This window comes from Acanthisitta chloris, unplaced genomic scaffold, assembly GCF_000695815.1.
Source record: "Acanthisitta chloris isolate BGI_N310 unplaced genomic scaffold, ASM69581v1 scaffold1142, whole genome shotgun sequence".
Lineage (NCBI taxonomy): Eukaryota > Metazoa > Chordata > Aves > Passeriformes > Acanthisittidae > Acanthisitta > Acanthisitta chloris.
The window spans coordinates 12,217-33,963 of record NW_008658580.1 but is presented as its reverse complement, the minus strand read 5'-3'; the positions used below and the strand labels follow the sequence as shown (position 1 = coordinate 33,963).

Here is a 21,747-nt window from a genome sequence, read left to right as displayed (position 1 = left end):
GGGGAAAGGCTTTTACCTCAAGCAGAAAAAAATCAAACAGGAATGCTCCAAAACCATCATTCATCCTTAATCCCTCACAGCAGTGTACTGCTCTTTCCTAGGAGCTCTATCTCACATGTAGTTGGGACAGCTGAACGAGCACATCATAGAGCAGTAGTCACACTGGCACAGAGGTGCTGATGGCAGCATAAGCTCTTCTGACACATTACACACTCATACACTCCTCTAACAGCATGAGAGCTGTGGACAACCATGGGCAGTAGTTTCTGGAGTAGACACACACATAAGAACTGGCTGTGAGTACCTCACCCACCACCACTGTGGTACAGATGCAGCTGTCAGCACCGTTTATACTCAGCTGCAGTGGGTTTGCTCACAGATGTTAACAACTGGTAACTCCCTTCTTTGTGCATATTGTGGCCAGCCAGCTGGGACAGCAAATTTTGCAGAAATGTTTACTTACCAAGCCTGCTAAATGAACAGCATCCTGTCAGTCACTTACTGTCATTTCTGGCAGGACAGTGCTCTGACTTCAGCCTCACCTTAGCTAAGCCCTCGCAGTGGAGTTCCACCTCGCCTTGCAGTCACGCTGCAGGCTGCTGCTCCCTGTGGAATGCAGCAGTCCCCACACGTGGGACACGTCTATCTTGCATGCTCAGGGACTACCACCTTGCCTTTCCTCATCTCAGAGCGTGCTAAGGGAAAAAAGATACTGCTTGGTTTCTATGCTGTGAAGAACAAGTCAGCAATTCACTGCAAAACTGCTGAGCACAGAATCAGTAGGTACAGGAGCTGCTAAGCCTTCTCTTAGCACGTCTTTACATCTGCCACATTCACACAGCACAGGGATGGAAAGAACACAGCCCATGAGAGCAGACAGAAAAGCAAGCTGCCCTCTCCCTGAGCTGCAGGAGATCTCCAGCCTGCAAGGAACTCAGAGTCATCATCCTTGATCCCCCACGTACCCAGCAGCAACAGGATGCCTGCAACCTCTTCTCATCTAGGGTAACACTGAACTTAACACTCTGCATCTCTTCCTGTTCCTCCCCTGCACCTTAGGTTTTCTCTTAGGGACAGAAGGCTCAGACCACAGGCAGACAGACAGGTAGGTAGAGGGTTCTAAATGAGCACTGTGGCAAAGAGCACTGATGAAACCCACTGCCACGCTCTTAAGATTTGTAGGATACTCAAGGGTCACAGTTTCAAGGTATGTGCTTACCCTGTGCATCCTCTTCCCAGTCTATCATAGCCCTTGTTTATGGAAAATACTGCAAGAAATACTGGGAATTTATTTTTCAAGCTACTTCATTTTACTCCCTACAATACCATTTCTAACACACTGCTATTTTATACAAACCTGAGTTACATCTGTGCACACATACAACCATTCTCCAAATTAAAGGTGATATATTTGCCTACAATGAAAACTCTATAAAAATATTTCTTCAAAAATTTTCTCTGAAGTCCTTTCCAAACACTGTTGTTATGAACTTCTATAAGAACATGTTGCAGTGCTTTAAACCAGTCACTTGAGTGCTCAGACCTAATTAGAGGAATGTGCACTTGATTTGAAACAAGAGTTACCATAAGAGATGCAGGAGTCTAAATATGATCCATGTGTACACTTTTTTTTGCTGGGACAACCAATATGTTGAGTGGCAATCATGAGAGAAACTATTTGGCACAATTATTTTCTGCAAGGTTTCCAAGGCCTTTCTGTGTACTTTATATAGCCTATCAGTGTGCTTTTCACTTAACTTCAACAGTTTGATAAAGCTTGTTAAATATAAACTTGGCTTCTTTTTCTTGGAGAATTTTGTGAGCTCTCAATGAGCCAATACATCAACACTACCACACTCTCAAAGTTCATTAGGTAAGTTCTTCACAGATGTATGAATCTGGAGGAAAATATGAAATGACTGCATAAGACTGATTTATTCTCAGCTTTTTTAATGGAAAAACAGTAGGGTTTTTTTTCATTTACTTACTAATTGCTGAGTTTGGGAGTATAAGAAATTGCATGTATGTGTATCAGCTTATTTGTATTAAACAGAATAATTGCTGTTTAGCTGTTACAAAACTAAAAGAAAATATGGAGTGCAACTTCAAGTTTTCAGTAATTATTATTATTAATAATGCAGTCTTCTGACTTACAGCAAACACTGGTTTTGCACTGCAAGTACAATTCCATTCCACACAATAATCATGACCAAGCTTCCCATTTATTAAAAACAGCAGGAAAAAGGACAAAGATTTTTTTGACTGAATAGTTATAATTGAAAGTTGTTAAATCCCACTTCCAAAAAAGTCCCTCAAGTGATGAGATCTCAAGCAGAACCAGTAGAAAATAGCTAAAAGTAAGGGTAGTCCAGGGGTCAGTCAGACTTAGTAAACAAGAGTAAGTCCTGTGTTCCTCCAGGGAAGATTTTGATACATGCAGACTAAAATGAAAAAGCAACAAAGAGGGTACACTTCACCCTTTTGTCTGGACACAGTGTCCAGGATATGTTTCCTAAAACTCTACAGATTCAAATTCTGCAGTAAGAATGATTTCAGGAAGGGCTTTCCTGGACTGTCCCACGTCTACAGCACCATTTGCATCCAGGGGAGAGACAGTGTCAGCATGTGACCACTCTAAAGTCCAACATTGCATTTCTCAGGCAGTTACAAGGCTCATTAACTTTGACCAAAATCAAGCATCTTATTCTATCTTTTTAGAAGATTTTCTGCAAAGTAACCTGCCTGCTTTTCTGTGAACATCCATTCAGGAGGAGCAGAGTGCCAACTGCATTTCAGGGAAACACAGCTAAAACAAGTAGTCTACAGAAGCTTGTATATCAGATCCCAGGGTAAAACTAGCTGGAAGATTGATTTGTAAGACTTGTAGACTTTATGTTTGAATGCCAGAATACCAACATGAACTAACTGTCTATCTTAAATATTAAGACAAACACATTTTAAAGGTGCCAGAACAGTGAAGACAAATGAAATGCTATTTATAAAGTGATGCTACTGTAATGATATCAAGGAATAACAAAGTCCTCATTCGTTGCTTTTAGCATTTCCCTTTTTTCAACAGCTTCAAGGATCATACAACTGCATTTACTGCACTAAGTACTTTTCAGTCACTGAAAGGAAGAACAGAATTAATCAAGTTTTAATCCAAACTTTAAATTTTTTAATAGTTGTTATGAGAAAAGTCTCCTAATTCAAATCTTTTCAGCTCCACTAAGCGCTAAGAGGGAAAATTGCTGAACTGTCTTTTAATACAGATAAGGGCTTTTGTTCTTGCTCTGCTGTTATCTAGTATTAAGTTTATGCTTTAAATGCTTATCACCCAGATCCCAATGGTAGCAGAAATTCATAGTCTTACTGAGAAGTTTGATCTATTCATTAGAGACTTTATCCATCTGAGTAACTAGAAAAGATTCCTCTGTACTTCACTGTAGTTTGTGTTAGTCCTGAAACAGTTAAATATTAAGCCATCACTGCATTCCTCTCCCTCATTGCCATCCCCCCCATATCCATATCAGGAGAAGATTATCCTTGCTGCCAGATTCCACTGTCTGCATCTGACTAAGTGGTTCAAAGGCCAAGTGTAGGAATTCCATTTTAAAAAATACTAATTTTTTGTTCCCTAAAAAAGCTGTTCCCCAAAGTCAGTCCAGCATTTTTAGAAAAGGGGTAAAGCATCTAAAGAAAAGCAACAGCCCCACAGCTATCAAAAATTGCAAAGGCATTTAAACAACATTTTTAGCATTTGTGCTCTTTCTCACCCCTGAACAGACCAATTTCACTGCTCCTCAGCTGATTTCGAGTTGAGCAGCAGATTCAGGAGAGCTCTGAAGTGAAAGCTGTGGACAAGTTTACTGAGTGTGTGGGATGGCATATAACAACAAAGGGAGAAAATAGGGAGACATGAGTCACCAAGGGTCAAGCTCAGGAAAAGCTTAACTAATGAAAAATTAGAATTTGAGAGATGCTTGAAGGAAAAAAAGTACACTTGCTCCAGCCTGTTTCCTCTCCTGATGCAGACCAATCCTAGACCACCAGGATTTGCAGGATTTGGTCTAGTACACTAGGACATCTATCACTGTACAGCAACTCCACAGATTGCCTAACCTATTCCATGGCAAAGCAAAGCAGCATTGACTGTCATGCTGCTTTGTCAAAGTCTGGCTAAGTCTTCAGAGTTCCAGGGGGGAAAAGGGAAGAAAAATGTTCATGTACCTCAAGACAACCTAGTTTAAAAACCAACTTTAAATACTGAGGTCTTCAGCAGATGCTAAGTGCTGAAAGATCAGAACTACCAGTGGTTGCTGACTACAGTGCTCTCTCTGTGATGGGTTTTGCCAATCCCTGTGGGATAAAACACTACCTTTTGTTACTCTTTGGGATACAACAGGCCTTGGTGACACAGGAGGAAGAGCCCATCTTAGATGACCCTGTAATTCTTCTGAAGATGTTACAAAACAGTTAAGTTTTGTACTTGATGAAGTTAAATCCTACTTCATGATCTGAGTGGATCCAACATCAACTTCCTCCTCTGTTTTCCAAGACAGTAGAAGTTACAAGACTGCTGAATTGCTGCCTGCATTCTCCAGTGGGAGACAAATAAAGGCAGCAAGAGTGAGGCTTTCTCTTCTCTTTTCAGGCAGGCATATGGGGACCACAGGGCAAATTCATTTTGAGAACTTCTTTGTTGCCTTGACTGGAGAAGCAGATGATGTGAGGAAATGAACCTAAAGAAGCTCAGTATAAGCCAAATGAAACTAGCTCATATCCACAACCCAGGAACACTGCAAAGATATCTGATGTAGATGAGACTAAACTAGCAACAGCTTTAAACAAGCTGAAGGAAGTAGCTCAAAACTCACCTTTCCTGAGGAAATATAGAGGCAAGTGAAAAATCCACTAATGTTTTTGGAAGTGGGAAGGGTTTGGCACATCCACATGGTAGATAAGAAGCAAGTCAGAGGTTAGTTAAATGTTACTAGTTATTCTAGTTTGAAATTCTATATTGTCTTAACATTGTGGTTGTTAACACCATGTTTGGCTGCAAGAAATGCTTTTTGAGAGGCCCTGGCTTACACTCAGTGGAAGCACTGCCATCCTGAGCCTGCAGTGCTTCACAGGGATAAGCTGGAGCCTAACAGAGTCAGGCACTGCTCCCACAGGCCTGGAGCAGGGTCAGGGTTGGCCTGCAAGAACCTGAAGCTTAACCTACCCTGCAAGTGCCATCTACATGCAGTTAGGTCTGCAGCCCAGCTAATGCCCAGGAACATAGCACCTGCCAGCTACACTCCCATGTTGCTGAGCCCCTGGTGTGAGAATGCCTGGGGATGTACAAGGATCTCTGTTTTATCCTTAGACATGCAGTACTCACAGCAGGTGAGGACAGGCTCTGTGAATCCCATTGTAGTAATGTACGTGGCTATAAATTTTTCCACCTGCTTTTCTAAATGTCCCAGATGAGAAAATATAACTTGTCCCCTTCCCCACAAAGTCCTACAGTGACTGGATTCAACAGGTGAAGGAACACCTTACTCCAAGCAATGCTTTCCTTGACAAAACAGCAGTCTTCTGAAACAGAACTGTTTTGCACCCGACTGTAGGTTTCAAATCCTTAACAAATGCTTTTGTGTGCTCCCATCATAAATGCCTCTGGACAGGGAAGGTAGGAAGGGATATCAGTGATCACTGTCTGGGTGATACTTTCAAAGTGGCCAGAAGAGAAGAGAGGGTTAAAAAAAAAAGCACAGAATGGAGAGCAGAAAGGAGAGAAAGAGAGAAAAAAGAAAAGACACCAGCTTCGTTAATGATCACACCCCTAGCATCACACAAATTTCTATCATCTAGAGCACAAGTGGAGTGTCTTCAGTCACACAGCTATGTCATATGCATATCAAGTATATCTCTAGCAGGGTATAGAAAAAATGATATGGGATTACAGACATCTGTTGGCTTGACCTGAGGAATTATCTGTCCCTGCATTACCTACTGAGGCCAGTAACAGCTGCTGGTGCTTGACCTGTTGCACTCCTGCTGTGTTGTGCACTGAAGCCTTTGAAGCTATGTATGTATATTACAAACCTCAAAGGGTGGCAGCTGACCTAAACAAACAGTTGATAAACACTTCACAAAGATCCTGTGTTTGTTATATGTACCATAACATAAGCTTGTGGTCAGACCAAACCAAACTTAAAACACTTTTCTTTTCCTGCTTTCCAAACCCCTACATCTGAAGCATATGTATTGAAAGCATTAGCTGCAAAATCTAGTCATTAGGGACAACACACAGGGACTAATTGTAAATAATAAGCTTCACACAGAGGATTGTTATGGCTTCATGAAAATAGCTGAAAACTATCCCTCTGCTTTAGAATTCCAGAGAACATTTGCAACATGAGACACCTGGGAAGGACAACGCTAGAGTCTAGAATAATTTCCACAAACCTCTGTGTGTTTTTAACTATGGCTTCCATTATTTTATTTTTGGGAGTCTTTACTGTATTTCTTTTTAAAATTTCACATAAATTTGGTTTGATATTTTTAACTGAATATAGATTGTTTAAAAAATAACCTTGAAAAAGCCAAGAAGCACATTTTACTAAGCAGTACCAGTATTTGTCTTCTAAGTCAGCTTCTGTCTCCATTTTACATTTATCTAATTGTCCACAACAGATAAAACGTCATAGGGAAAACAAATCGGTTTTTACAAGAAACAAAATACTTCAGTGTGTAATGACCTACGACAACAAAGCCCAAGAAGTTACCACACAGATGCCAAAGCAACCAGAAAAATACCCTCCCACACTGCTTGTGCACCTGCTCTGAGACAGCAAACTTTTCCTCCTACTACATTGCTTCAGCAGCTTTATTGTAAAAGAAGCTGAAGGAGAAGGGCTGATCCAACACACCCTCTCCATCTCTAAAATTAGCAGCAGAACTAAAGATGAAGTCGAGTGTTTAGTATTTGTTGGCAGATACACTTAGCTCTCTAAGTGCCAGTAATGTCTTCTGTGGTATGCACTAAAGCTGGCATGATGGTGATGTAGATTTCAGAGAAGCTCTTAAAATGACATGTGTTCATGCTATGAGAATCTTTACTATCTTCAGCTTTTCATGTATTCCTTTTCATAGATGCAGTCCGTAAAATTAGCCTCTATGTTATTTTATGCAATTTTCCCACTGCTTAGTCATGAACATCTGAGACTATTTGAATTCATACAACATAGGTGATATAAAAAGTTTTGAGGCAATGAGACGTGGTCCCATTTCTTACCATTCTTAAAGCTATACAAATACGCTAAGTGTGACACTCAACTCCCTGAATTTGAATCCATCAACTATTTATGAGTTATGGCACATTTCAAAACTTTTCAATAAAATGTCTTTCATCTCTCTGAAACTTTCATCTGAAAGCATAATTAAGTACTTGTACAGGATAATATACTCAATAATTGCAGAAAGAAGCAAGAAGTTCTGGATTAATCAATTCAGAACCTCCTTCCCAAATTTCTGTTAGGTAATAAAATCAACTATTTGTGCAGCTTTACCATATGACCATTTTCAGTTTCATATCTTTGTTCTCAATGATATATTGTTCCAAAAAATCCAAACAGTATAATGCATGCTTTCCCCTCACTGTATCTACAGTTCTGATAAATTCAAGAGTATGTAAAATTACTTACTGAACACATCTCCTCGGGGTTTCTGAGGATCTTGCTGGATCCTGTTGTCATCTGTAACTCCCTGGGAAGATGTAGTTTCAATGGGAACATGTGAAGGCTCCTCAGTTGTTATCAGAGGAGTTCTTTGCGGTGGTAGTGTAGGTCCTATTGTTGTACGGTGAAGTGGTGTTGGAGGTGGAGGCCTTGTCACTGGTGTCACTGGCCTTGTTATCACTGGCACAGTTCTAGTGGTTGGCCTGGGTGTAGGTCGAGTTGTTGGTCTCGGTGTAGGACGAGCTGTTGGTCTGGGTGTAGGTCGAGCTGTTGGCACAGGTGTAGGTCGAGCTGTTGGCAGAGGTGTAGGTTGAGTTGTTGGTCTGGGTGTAGGTCGAGTTGCTGGCACAGGTGTAGGTTGAGCTGTTGGCACAGGTGTAGGTCGAGTTGCTGGCCCGGGTGTAGGCCGAGCCGTTGGCGTGGTCACTGGCCTTTCTGTAACAAAAGCAGGCACACATGGTAGTCTGAGGGGTTGCCTTGTGCCTCCAACATCAAGAATGCTATTTGTTCTACCACTGCCTCCCTTAGGGAGAGAGCAGCTGCCATTGAATATATGATATGGGCCAGGGGGGTCAATCATAACAGTAGGAATAACTGCAAAGAGAACCAAATCGGGACCAAAATGGATACCTGAGCCTCTCACTCTAGAAACTAAACGATCTATTTAATTATGATGCAGAAAAACTTTGCTGTAATAATTTTTCTTCTTCTGAATGTTTCCACTAATTAGAAACATACTTTAGCATCAGCACTGCTGAGTTATTGCACCCCTTCAGATAGTACTTCTCATTGCAGCAGTTTAGGATGACTGAAAGCCAAGAGACTTCCATCCCCACCTCTTCCCAAGCACCAAGTCTCTCTGGGCAAAACTTACCCAAAAGCACTGCTGTTTAAAAAAAGCATGGACAGGAAGCTGTGGGTTAAGCAGCCCTCTAACCTGGACAAGTTCATAATCAGGAATGGAAGCAAGTTTAGCAAGACTCAAATGTTACAACCATTTTAGTCATAGATGGGCAGACACCTCTGGCTTAAGAAACTTATCTTTCAGATTTCTTCTCCTAAACGTTTTGCCCTCGTCAATAAGCATTCAGCATTTTACAGAGACTGAACCTAAGCCAGCCTTCATTCAGATCATTACCCTTGATAAACACTGGGAAACTAAGTAAATGACACTTCTTTAGCCTCCACAAAAATGGAGCAGTGAACTCAGCACCATCTACACCACAGTGACAGTGCCTACAGTACCATCTCCCCAATATTTCATAAAGAAAGGGCAACAAATTTTAACTCGGTTTCACAAGGGGAGTTTCTGCCAACATGAAATACACGAACATCTGTTTTGTTATTTATAATTTACTATTTGTTAATAAGACTTTTATCTCACTGGAGATCTTAAAAGGCCCTATAAGAACTCTAGTCACATATTTTATGTACAAGTGTTTCAAGTGTAACAGTTAAAATGAAGAACTACTGTTTGTTAAACAATTAATTGTTTGATGATGGCAGGTAAAAAGGTTTTCCCTCAGGCCACTTTTATTACTATCATTTGAATACCCTGCAATTTTTACATTGTACTGTATTAAAGTATAAAATGCACCTTAGGACTATGTCCTAGTAGCACGTGTGAGGTGTCTCCACATATAATTTCAAGCCCTTAAATTGTGAAAGATCACCTTTTACCATAACAGCTATAGCCAAATGAAAAAAAATTGGTACTGCTCTTTAAAGAGATCAGTGAGCCACCAAAGACCAGATCCCACAAAGGAACACGAGGTCCTCAAAAACATTCAGCAGATGTTATAGAGCTGTACAGTCCTGAGGGATGACACATGTGGGATAGCTCCAATGGCCTGTTCTGTACCAAGGGCAATGACTGCTTCTCCCAAGAGAAAGGTGAGGATGGGAATTCTCCAATAGCAAATTCTTCCCCAGAAACCCTCCCTCTCTGCTCTGCTCACACGTGGGAAGCAGCAGGAGTGGACAGGATGAGCAGCTGAAATGGGCCAGTTGTGGAGTGCACATAACAACAGGGTATGAGTAATATGCACTGTTTGATCAGACCTACCCTGCTTACTCAGTTCTTCTCATCCTGAAGCAATGTCTAGAATCAAGCTGTGAATAGGGAGAGGTGAATTTCTTTCTAATCATGAAAATGTCTCAGGGAAAGGTATTTTTACCAAGGCATGCTAAGACTTAGGAAACTCCAACTACATTCCCCTGCCTCCTACTCAGTATTAAAGATAGTTAAGAGAAAATGAGCCTGACAGTGCTGTACCTTAAAGTTTACAAAATGAGACAACATTGACTTGCAAAATCTGTTTTTTAAAAGGAGCATTACATACGTATGCAGTTCATCCCACTGTCTCTGTACCCTTCTTTACACTTGCATTTGTAGGATCCTGGAGTATTGTAACAGTGTGAAAAACTACCACACTGATGGTGGCCAAGGGAACATTCATCTATATCTGCAACAGAAATTCACATTAAAAAAATAGTTTGCTTCAAAGAAACTTGACTTTCTGCCTTACCCCTGCAAAACTACAAACATTATTATCAGCATGATTCTTTCAAAAAATAAAAGAAAGGCAACCAACTGAGTTGCCAGTGGGAAAAGGAAGATAGACAGTCACGAATTAGTGTGGTGATACAAACATTAGGGTAAAAGAGACTATTGGGCAATTCTGGTATTGCTCAGTTTATACCTTAGCATCAGCTTCAGACATGCCATGGGTAGATTGCAGTTGAGATAATGAAGATCACAATTTTAATAACCAATTCTTACAGGTGACATAATAAGAAAATAAAACTGCACACAGGAAATATGCATATTCTTAATCAGATATTAAACTGGTTTTTCTTCATAAAATTCTTTCTATACTATATATCTGTATATGTGTTTCTACATCAATCAGAAACTACTTGAAACATCTTATATGACACTTCCATGTTTGCTGTTAGTGATGCAAGCAAACAATCTCAAAATTCCAGTGCTCTGCACAGAAATTTCTCTGAAAAAAAAACTTTAACACAAAGGAAAGCCTCATTATCTCCACATGATTGTTTTTTCAGTGAAAGAATCTGGTTGAGACCCTGAAAAACTAAGGCAGTGGGACCTGGGAATATCGTTGAAGGGCATACACCAGCTGCATTCCAGTCTCATGTCCAGACAAAAAGTTATTTCCCAACACCTGCCTTTTCCCCACCTGTCCTCAGGGGAAGGAAATTTGGGCAGACTAGGTTGGAAGGAGCTGGGTCGTGCATATTTTCTTATCTGGGATCTTGGGGCATGCTATGGAGCACACCAGTGCTACAGCCCAGACATAGCCTAACTCATATGCTGCTCCAAGCCTTCAGCTGTGTGCAGTGAAACCTGCAGGGACAAAGGCTTTGGAAAGGAATTCCTGGGGTCATCAGCTCTGCTCTCCACTAGCTTCCACACAAGAGCCAGTTATGAGAATGTGGGCCAAATACATGCTCTCTCTTTCACAGTCTATTTCTATTATCCACCCTTTCCTGAAATACTGATGCAGTGTAAAGCAACCTGCTTCAACATTTCAACCACAATAAATAAATATTTCTCTTTAAGCCATTAATTTCATTTTAGAATATGCAGCTCTATTACATGCACATAAGAAATAACTTGTTATTACCATGGCATTGGTATTTGCCTCCGATGTACATCAGGTCAAAGCCTTTATGACACCTGCAAATGTAGCTTCCAAAAGTATTGACACAGTGTCTAAATTGTGGACAGATAGCTCTCCCAGTAGCACATTCATCAATATCTGTGAAAACAAAGGAACTATATTATTCTTAAAAGCAGTTAAAATACAATCTGTGCTGCTTAAATTAAACTGGTTTCACACAACGGAAAGCTAAATATGAATAGCCAAAGTATTTTTCATAAGGAGGTTCCTTGGTCAGCCAGCAGTAATACCTGTGCACCACTTCTGGCTGTGCCATCTCAGTTCAGCTCTTGGTCACATGCCCAGAATTTTATGCCTCCCCTGTCAGAAGCCTTTTCAAATACTGCTGTGGGTGACTAGAGACTCACTGGCATAACAAGCACTGTTACTGAATTTGGAATGCTTGCTCTATGCTCTTGCCATCCTGGTACCCTTTCCCTTGGAGAGGAGACATTATCTAATCCTCCACAGAATGCATGACAGCTTCAAGGCCTCAAAAAACTCATCCCTGAAACTCTGTCTGAAGGAAATCTATTTCATGTTGTTTCTATAACTTTCTTTTGTCCCACTAAGTCCTGCCTGGTTATAAAGACATCTGCATTTACAGACAAGGAATAATAATTAAAACTAGCTCAGCAATTCTTTTCTGAAACATGCCTGAAATGCTTTTTTGAGTACCTGCTCTTGGCAATCTCTTACGCAGTGCAGTGCCTGTGCTGTAGCTGAGCCCTCTGTCACAGAGGAATTGGTGACCTAAGTGACTTTAAAATATCTGTAGGGTGATGAGCACATGGCTCCCATTTGCCCTGCCCAGGGCTCCCAGCAGGACCTGAAGCTGTGCAATGTCCAGGCAAGGGCAGAGGAGTGGGAAGACATGGGTGATGCTCAGTGAACGTCTGATGCTCCTCAGCTCCCAGGGTCAGAGTTCTTTACGCTGTCTGACACGACAGGCAGAGGCCCAGGGAGCAGCCAGTGCTCACCCAATGCTGCTTTCACTGCCTGGCAAACTCTCAGATCAGGTCAGGCTGACACACAAGAGCTGTTTGCACTACCACTCACTGTAGTCCTTGGACACTGAGCTGAAGCCTGCTGAGTGCTTGAACCCTAATTCTTCACCAAGCAGAGACCTGCCATGCATGGCTGCCTCTGACACATGCAGCTCCTGATGTTTGTTGGTTATCTACAGGGCACAGTTCAAGCCTTTGCCCTACAGCTCTATCAGGCTCTTGATCTATGGGAAAGCAAGATTTTGCTCTCCACACAATTTCTTTTCCCAGAAGGAGCACTTCAGCTGCAGATGTCAAGAGTGAAAACAAAGCTGAGAGATTGATGCCCTGCTGCATGTGAAAGAGGCCTGAACAAGGCAGAGAGAAGCCTGAGCCTCTTCCTCCACACAGAAAAAGTGTTACCACAAAGCTGCAGGTTCGTTAGGGCAGCTACCTGAGCTGGGGGAGATGTAGCCTCAAACTCTTCAAGCCATGTTTCCCACAGCCAAAAGAAGTGACCTAAAGCCATGAATTACTGGCCAGATGAGTTCTCCCAGTAGCTCCTGCTGGCACTGTCCCACTCTGCATGAAGAATTATTGGGGACAGCAGGGATTCAGTCCCTGAGCTCCCACACTCTTGGCCCATCACACTGCTCTGCCATAGCAGCAAACCTCTACCTTCCATTGAGAGCACTTTCTGCAATGCTGTGATAAAGGCCTAAATGAGAAAGAAATCAAGGCCAACACTGGGCACCTTTCCACATGCCTGAATCTTCCTATAAATCTGTCTCTTGACTATTTTTAATGTTTTAGGCTTCGAGCATGTTATTACATTTTACAAATTCTACCATGTTCCTTACTATAGTTTAATTTACAAGTGACATTTTTCTACCCTTTATTAAAATACTATTTCAAGGCTGCAAGTTTCAGACTCTTGATTACTGTGCATTAGTTGGGCTTTTTGTTGGTTTTAGTTGGGGTTTTTTAATCTTTAAACCACAACTTCAAAAAGTAATTCAGTAAGAAACAGATTACCCATGAATATACCTCATCATGGCATGGATTATATTCTTTAAAACCCAATGTAGCTTGTCCTGCCTTTCTCTCTGTACATATTCATATTTTTGTAAATTCACATAAGGTAAGAAGTATGTTAGATGATGAGAGCAACTGTAGTGGTATTGTTTAATTTTCCAGGCTGTTATATCAGATACAGGACTGCTAATCAACACACTGTTGAAAACTGACACAAAATTTATGAAAAAAATGTAAATGTTTTCCCCTTGCATTTAATGAGAGGTGCATGGATGCTCGTTACTGAGGGGAGAACCACTTTTGGATCATTATTTAGAGGATGATATGCAAGTGCTTATGGTTAGTTTCCTGCAGGTCTCAAATAACATAGTGTCTGTGGCTTCTTTCAAGGTAACTCATACCTGGACCAAATGGTGTAAGGCTGTTGCCCTTTGCCTGCTGCAACATGCTGTGGTTCATACCTGCCTTCTATGAAAAGCAGGGCATGAAGGGTGGATTTGTATTCTCATCTTAGTGCCAGGCAGCTGCTCCAAAGGCACATAATGCAGAGAGCATGTAATGAGTGTGACAGTCAGTGTTCAACAGAGAAGCAGAATTACAAAGTCTTGCTTTTCTCCTGCTGTATGACCACATTACCAACTCAAGCACGAAACAACTATGAGACTGATTTAAAAATAGCATGATTTTTAAGTTTACAAGGCCATATTTACAAGTTTCTAGATACACAAACAACAAATAAAACCCCAAGAAACACCTTATTTTATAGTGAAAACATTATTTTCAGTCCTCAAACAATTTTGGACCTTCTGAAGCTGAAACATATATACTGCTAATTTCATTAAATGAAAGTCCCAATCCAAAAATCTGGCAACACTGAGTGATTTATTGATTCAAGAGTCATTAGTCAATTAATTAGCTGGTAAATCCAAACTATGACTGAATACTTTGCTGAATTACTTTTAACTTCGTTGTCATTTAGTTTATATGATTTACCTTGATAGTCAAATTCATGGCTCTTTATGGATTGTCTGGAAGGAACATTTTAACAAGAGAATGATCAGCATGGGTTAAACTAAGAATAGAATAATGCCTAGAGGAATTTCCACCTGTGCTAAAAATAAGCATTACATTCCCAGCTGTCTTTCAAACTTTCCTCAAACAAGGAGTTCATGAGCTATAGCAAATGCACACTTCAATATTCTTACCATCATCTATGCTTCTATTTGTACTGCAGCATTAGCCAGACCTTTGCTGGAGTTGACAGCCTCTCCAGAGTAATGGGTTTGTACATGTGCAAGGAAAAGGCACAGTCCTAAGCAAAAATAGCTTCAATTCTTGGAGGTATTTAGTACGACTCAAACTTGATAGAGACATAGCACAAAAAGGATGTATGTCACAATCACTTCTTCCCAAAAAAAAGAGGAGTACTTTATGTTATGATGCAGGAAGAACAGACATCTCTTGCTGTAACTACTTTCTCTGAATTGTACAAGGCTGCTCTGAAATTTTGGTGGAAATTTTAGAAATCTGAATAACGCAGACCCAGCCAAAATGTAGGTACACAGTTCTTTGCCATTCTGGGGAAAAAATTATTTTTTTGAAAACTACACTGAAGAACTGAGAGAGCTTCATATGACTGGCTTCAGTGCTAGTCTTTGGCTCTAAAGTGCAGTTTGTTTATTTCAAAGTATGAAATTTGCCTGAATATAAAGATGCACATTAGGAGAATCTTGCGAGCATTTTTCCTAGCAAATTTCAGTACTTGGTATTACTTCCTTGAACTTCTACTTAAAATCACTCAGCTCACTATGGCGTGGCACAAGTATCTTCCAAAGATCTCTGTCTGCCATAATGCCCACAATGTGATTAATCACAATCCCTTCAGCATGTAACAATAGTAGGTTTTCTCTCATTCTTTCCATTCTTTCCCATACACAGACAGGCCAATCACACACTTAGAAAGCCTCTGACTTAGAGCTGAGCCTGCTGCTCACATCAGAAGATCCTGAATCTCTCTCTTGTTCTGCCAACAAATTCTTGGTCAGCATGGGTCAGGCACTTGGAGAACCATGTCCCCTGTGGACAGCCAAGATATCCAAATGGATGATTAGGACATCCACATTTTCTTACATTCTTTTCAGTGCAAGTGTTGTTAATGGTTATGGAACTGTAGCACTGCATAGGATATAAATAATAAAATCACCAAAGCATCATATCCACTCAGGATGTATAGTTAATGACTAATGAAATCACACATCACACTGCTCTTCAGACCATAACAGAGTCTGATTAACCATAAGCATTCTGTGCATGTTCACAAATGTGGGAATAAAACATTTCACTTTTACGCACTCTGAATTGCTGAGTTTATTTTAACCTTGAGTTTTCATAGGATTGAAGAAAGACAGTAGCTTCACTCCCATTAATACTGGGAGCCTGCACAGACCTTCACCTTGTTGCAGTAGAATTTTAATGATTTGTACAAATTATCCCTCTACCCCTGAGGTAAGGACCACCTTGTTGAGTATGAGGGAGAGGTGACCTTTCCATTCCTTTTTGGAGTTTCTGTTAGGAATAGTTTAAAACGACCCAGTAGCAGGATTGGTGGGGACTGACAACTTAGATACCAAGTTGTTCACAGGGTCTTTAGGCAGACAATGAAACTTGCAGGACTGGAGGAAAACACCAGCAATCTCTGACACAGACCACTTTAGAGCACCTGAGCAACATGACTCATTATAATTCTCATTAATGACACCTTTAAACTCCATGTATGATGCATTCTATATACATCTGATGAACTGCATTCAGTGTAAGGATGAAAACATTTTGGAGAAAAAAAAAATTTACATCTACATCTGATCACCTACCTATGCAAGTCCTGCCATCAGGCCCAAGCTGCAGCCCCGGAGAAGGACAGCGGCAGCGTACCTCCCCTTTCAGTACATCACAGCCATACTGACAGTTTGCCATCAAACAAGAAAGGGCATCTAGGAAAAAACAAAATTGAACATATTCACATAAGGACTCTGATCAGTACTAGAAAATGACTGAAAATTTTGGAGAATTAAGATGTCATAAAAGTAGAAAAATGCTTGTGAAATTTGGCAGGTATCCATTCAGGCTTCAAAGAGCAAATGCATCTGCTAGTAAAATTTTTCTTTCCACAAACTGCACCTCTAAGAAATACAAATACAAACCGAAAGGAAAACTGCCACAATTGTAGCTACTTGTGCCAGAACAGAGCTCCCATGAGGAATATAAAGCCCAGTATGTACCATAAATGCTCCTGGATGGTACTGCCTTTTTAAAATAGGAGCATCTCTAATTAAAGGCAAGTTCTCTCCCCTTGCCTCTGTCCAGAGGTTATTCAAAATAACCACTTTTATGGGAGCAAGTAGGAACCTGATCTCCAGAGAGATGATGGTACAATTTTATACCAGTCAAACAACCAATATCTGCAGTATTAAAGATTTGACATTCATAAGGCCATAATAGAGCAGAACTGCAGGTGTCTTGCTGCACTGAAAACTGCAAGCATGTGCCCTTAAAGGCCAATTAACAGTGATTTACAGCACTGAAGAATGCTTTTGGGGAAACTTGTAATAAAACTAATAAAATCAAAATAATTGCTCTTGTTTTTATCAGCCTTATTTTATTAGGGGAAAAAAAAAAAGAAGTTCATCTTGTGCAACTGTCTAATTTCCAGCAAGATTAATCTTTTACTTTGGGACTGATCTTCATTTCATAGAAGTTTCCCTGGGACACTCAAGCAGAGATGTTGAGAAGCTTGGAAAAAAGCAAGCAACAAGCCTTGGCGTACTTGAGCATGTTCCATCTGGCATAAGCATGTAGCCATTCAGACAGTAGCACTTGTAGCTGCCATAGGTGTTCATACACCGGTGCTTGCACGGCCGTGGCTTTAGTCCACACTCATTCAGATCTGAAACGAAGGGTACAAGGGAAGAGGGTGGGAAAAGAAACATACAAAGCACGCGTGACCAAACTATTAGTTGAAGTTCCTGGAGAAAGAAGGAAAAATATGGCAATTCGCTTTACAGATGCAGTTCAGCTGATAGCAAGTGTCCAGAACATCCTGCATGAGGCACAAATCCCTCCTGCCAGGTGGTTTATTTCCTTTGGCTTCATAGATATCTTTTCAGAAATGGCAGTGTTAGCGTTAGATGAAGTGCCAACCATTTCATTGGGAACACACAAGATCAGGCTGCCCACATTTTGCCACTGTTCATGTTGATGCTGGGACCAGCCAGCACTCTGGAGGAAGAGGAGGAGGGAGAAAGCAAATGTCACCCTGCAATCACTATCAGTGATTCTGATAGTGACTCAGTGATTCAGCATCATGCTTCAAAATCAGTTGCAGAGAAACCTAGGAAAGCTGCTGCTAACCTACTTTAAACAGTATCACAGAGGAAATTTATTCCTTACCATCCAGAAAATACTGAAAAAACAAAGTGTCTGACATCAGTTATATTTGTCAAGGACTATCCATGTGGGCTAGTATTTCAGATTTACAATTTAATACAGAATTCATGGCTTCAACTGAAAATGTTCACCCTACAATCTTCATGTTAGTAGACAGGGGCTTCAAACAAGAAGTAAAGACTGAGTAGTGATTTCCTTCAGAATTTGCTTCCAAGAATATATGTTGATTTTATCTGAGTAAATCAGAATAATTTGCAACTTAGTGATTTGCATAGTGATGAACAAAGACATGAAAATAATAAATCTACTCACAAATCCAGCCAGCAAGTACTTAACTGAGTTACCAACCCTCATCTCTAATACTGCACAAAGCTGTCTGGAGGTCTGCCACAGAAAGAGGCTTACCATTATTTCCAGAACTTTTCAAAGAGCCATTTCCCACTACTAAACACTATCTCATCAGGTCCCTCCCTAATCCATGTGGCTGAAAAGTAAGCCCTGGGGCTCCTACCACATGGTAGACTCACACACGCAGTAGCCACTTCATAAAATGCCAACTGGGGCAGCAACACATGCTTTTTATGGACTAGAGGTGAAGGCTCAGAGTTAAGATGCTAAAACAGGAGAAATGCACCTCTGGTTAGAATGAATTAATTAATCATTTTTGGACTAAAGTAAAAAACTTAACAAGGTCTGTGTAGTAAATGGAGTGAGAAAAGTTGCATTCACTGTGAAGATGGTTAGAAAAAACACTGCTTCTAGACAACTACACCTGGAATTTTTCAAATTCCTAACATTTGGACTTCAAATTCACCCTGAAATTCACTAATCATTTAGCAACATTATTCATCTTATTCTTTTCAGGCTAAAATATTTGTAAATGGCATTCTAAAATTGAGAAGAGTTTTCCCATTCATTTTGACTTATAAAATGCAGAGACATCACAAGAAAAATAAATGTATCAAACTACAAGTCACTGATGTGATCCAAAATCAGCAACAAGGATGTTGCCTGTTTTGCCACTCCAGTTCTTAAGAGCTCCTAACAATGTTTATGTGTATCATAAAATCTGTTGTCTTCTGACCTACTTTGTTTTCATCTTCATGGGGTCAAGGAACAGCACAAAGTCCTTGGGGTATCTGGCCCTCCCCCCAACCCTTCCCCTAAGTGATGGATATGATCTATTTTACTTCGTTTTCCAAGGCCTCAGGAGGAGCAGCATGTTTAGGGGTAAGAGTAAGTCCTGATCTCCTCTTCTGCAAGATGAAAGAGGTACAGGATATATTTTCCCTTTCTTCACGTGGAAGGCTGAACAAGACTTTTCTATGAAGCCTGAAGGGGAATGTTTGCTCCTCAAGTGGTGAGAAAGATCAGGTGAACATAAGCAGGAGTTGTGATGAAAGGTTGCAAGAATAAGGGCAGGGAGAACATACTTCTTCCAACAGGCACCAATACCACAATCACAAGAATGTACCTGCTGGGTTTGAGAGAAACAGCTGTAGAAGAGAGCAGTGGTTTTGCCTGGCCAGGTTTTGGCAGTGGAGGAGCTACAGGGGTGACTTCTGTGGAAAGGTGCTGGAAGCTTCCCCATGTCCAGCAGAGCCAATGCCAGTGGCTCCAGGATGGACCCACCACTGTAGCAAGGCCAAGCCAATCAGTGATGGTGAGAACACCTGTGTGATAGTGTATTTAAGAAAGAAAAAAGTTATTGCACAGAAGTAACTGCAGCCAGAGAAGAGAAAATATGTGAGAGGAACAACTATGCAGACACCAAGGTCAGGGGAGAAGGTGGAGGTCCTCCAGCCCCCAGAGCTGAGGACCCCCGGCAGCCTGTGATGAAGACCATGGTGAAGCAGCTGTGCCCCTGCAGCCCATGGAGGTTAATCCACCTGTAGCTCACGGAGGACACCACGCTGGAGCAGGTGGATTCCCAAGGGAGGCTGTGAACCCGTGTGGACCCCGTGGAGAGGGGAGACCCACACTGGAGCAGAGTTCCTGGTAGGACTTGTGATGCTGTCAGAGACCTGTGCTCGAGCAGGCTGTCCCTGGAATGCATCCTGTGAAGAGTGACTCACACTGCAGCAGTTCATGGAGAACAGCTCCTTGTGGGAAGGACTCACATTAGAGAAGTTCACAGAGAGCTGTCTCCCATGGGAGGGACCCAAAGCTGGAGCAAGGGAAGGGCTCCTCTCCCTGAGAGCAGTGGCAGAAACAACATGTGATGACCAAACCGTACCCCCCACTCCTTATCTCCCTGTGCCACTGGGGAGCAGCAGGTAGAGTTGGGAAGGAGGGAAATGTGGGGGAACGTGTTTTTAAGGTCCACTTTATTTTCTCACTATCCTGCTCTGCTCTTTTTAGTAATAAAATCATTTAATTTTCCCCAAGTTGAGTGTGTTTTGCCCATGACAGTATTCAGTGAGTGATCTCTCCTGGTCCTTATCTCAACCCATGAACCTTTAGTTAAATTTTCTTGTTCCTCTCCATTTTTCAGAGAGGAGAGTGGCTTTGGTGGGTGCCTGGCATGCAGCCACAGTGAACCCACTATCAAGAGATGTACATCTTCTGTGAAAGCAGGATCTTCTGCTAAGAGCTGTGACTAGAGACAGCAAATAGAAATGCAGCAGATGATTATGCTAGAGGGGAAGGACAAGTTTTCATCCTGAAAACCTTAATGTAAAAAAGCTTTACATAAAAATGTTCAATCTTTGGTGGGTGCCTGGCATGCAGCCACAGTGAACCCACTATCAAGAGATGTACATCTTCTGTGAAAGCAGGATCTTCTGCTAAGAGCTGTGACTAGAGACAGCAAATAGAAATGCAGCAGATGATTATGCTAGAGGGGAAGGACAAGTTTTCATCCTGAAAACCTTAATGTAAAAAAGCTTTACATAAAAATGTTCAATAATAAACAGATGAAAGCTCATGTTTTGGAAGGCAAACTTCTCTGGGCAGAACAAAAAAAAAAAAACCTGTCTTCTTTTTTTCTTCTGTAGAACATATTACAAGTAGGCAGCTCCTGACAGACCTTGAAGCAGTATTAACATATTTATTACACACACAATATGTCTGTAAAAAAATTCATTTTTAAATTCAAAAACTCTGTTAGCATTTTATCTCAATTCATAAACTTCTCCCCACAGAGCCCACACTATTGAATATACTGAGGTTCATTGAAAACTATCATTCTGAAGAGAAAGAAAAGTTGTCCAAAATATTTGTATTCTTACTCTCTTGTATAAAAATCATCGCTTTAAAAAATAAATGCATTACAGAGCTAAGTATGAAATACTTAACTAGAAGTAGGGACAGAGTGAGGAAAGGCAACAGGTAACACTGAAATTAAGTTGCTAGGGAAGGATTTTAACAGTGTCTTGTGTTAACTTCTAGTGCCTAAATCCCACTGCACTTCAGCTCCTAAGTTTAGACACTCCTGAAGACTTAAGAACTCTCTTGCACTTATCTCCAGAGTTACAACCACAGACTCAAAGTTGAAAATAGTACTTTATGACTGTTCTCAGTTTACCATCTTGCATAAAATATAGATTGCATTATGAGCCTTAAATAATCATATCTTTCCATAGGACTCTGAATTCTACACCACCATTTGGTACAAAGCATTCTTAGGTACAGAAATGAAAGCTCTGGTACTGACAAATAGACAGCTATTAGTAACATACTCTGGCATTCAAAAGCAGGTGCAATCAACTGTATTATAGTATCATATCACATTCTCTTTGTGGAATTTGACTAATTATTTCTATTGCCTTTGTTTCATTCTATTTCTCCCTGTGGCCAAATGCTGCAAGACTCCTTTGATTTGCATCTTTAAAAATATGCTGAAAGTAAAATACCTGCGCTTTGAAAAAA

General features: G+C 40.9%; 1 protein-coding gene across 1 annotated transcript in view; it reads right to left on the bottom strand.

Moving 5' to 3' along the window:
- NPNT (nephronectin) overlaps positions 1–21,747 on the bottom strand; it is a gene marked incomplete at its 5' end in the record, with an annotated part of 44,163 nt that overhangs the window by 10,348 nt on the left and 12,068 nt on the right. The window contains 6 exons of the mRNA XM_009085131.1: positions 7,695–7,876; positions 8,099–8,321; positions 10,070–10,192; positions 11,378–11,512; positions 16,305–16,424; positions 17,258–17,377. Of these exons, the coding sequence (XP_009083379.1) occupies positions 7,695–7,876; positions 8,099–8,321; positions 10,070–10,192; positions 11,378–11,512; positions 16,305–16,424; positions 17,258–17,377 (903 nt within the window). The remainder of the gene's footprint in view (positions 1–7,694; positions 7,877–8,098; positions 8,322–10,069; positions 10,193–11,377; positions 11,513–16,304; positions 16,425–17,257; positions 17,378–21,747) is intronic.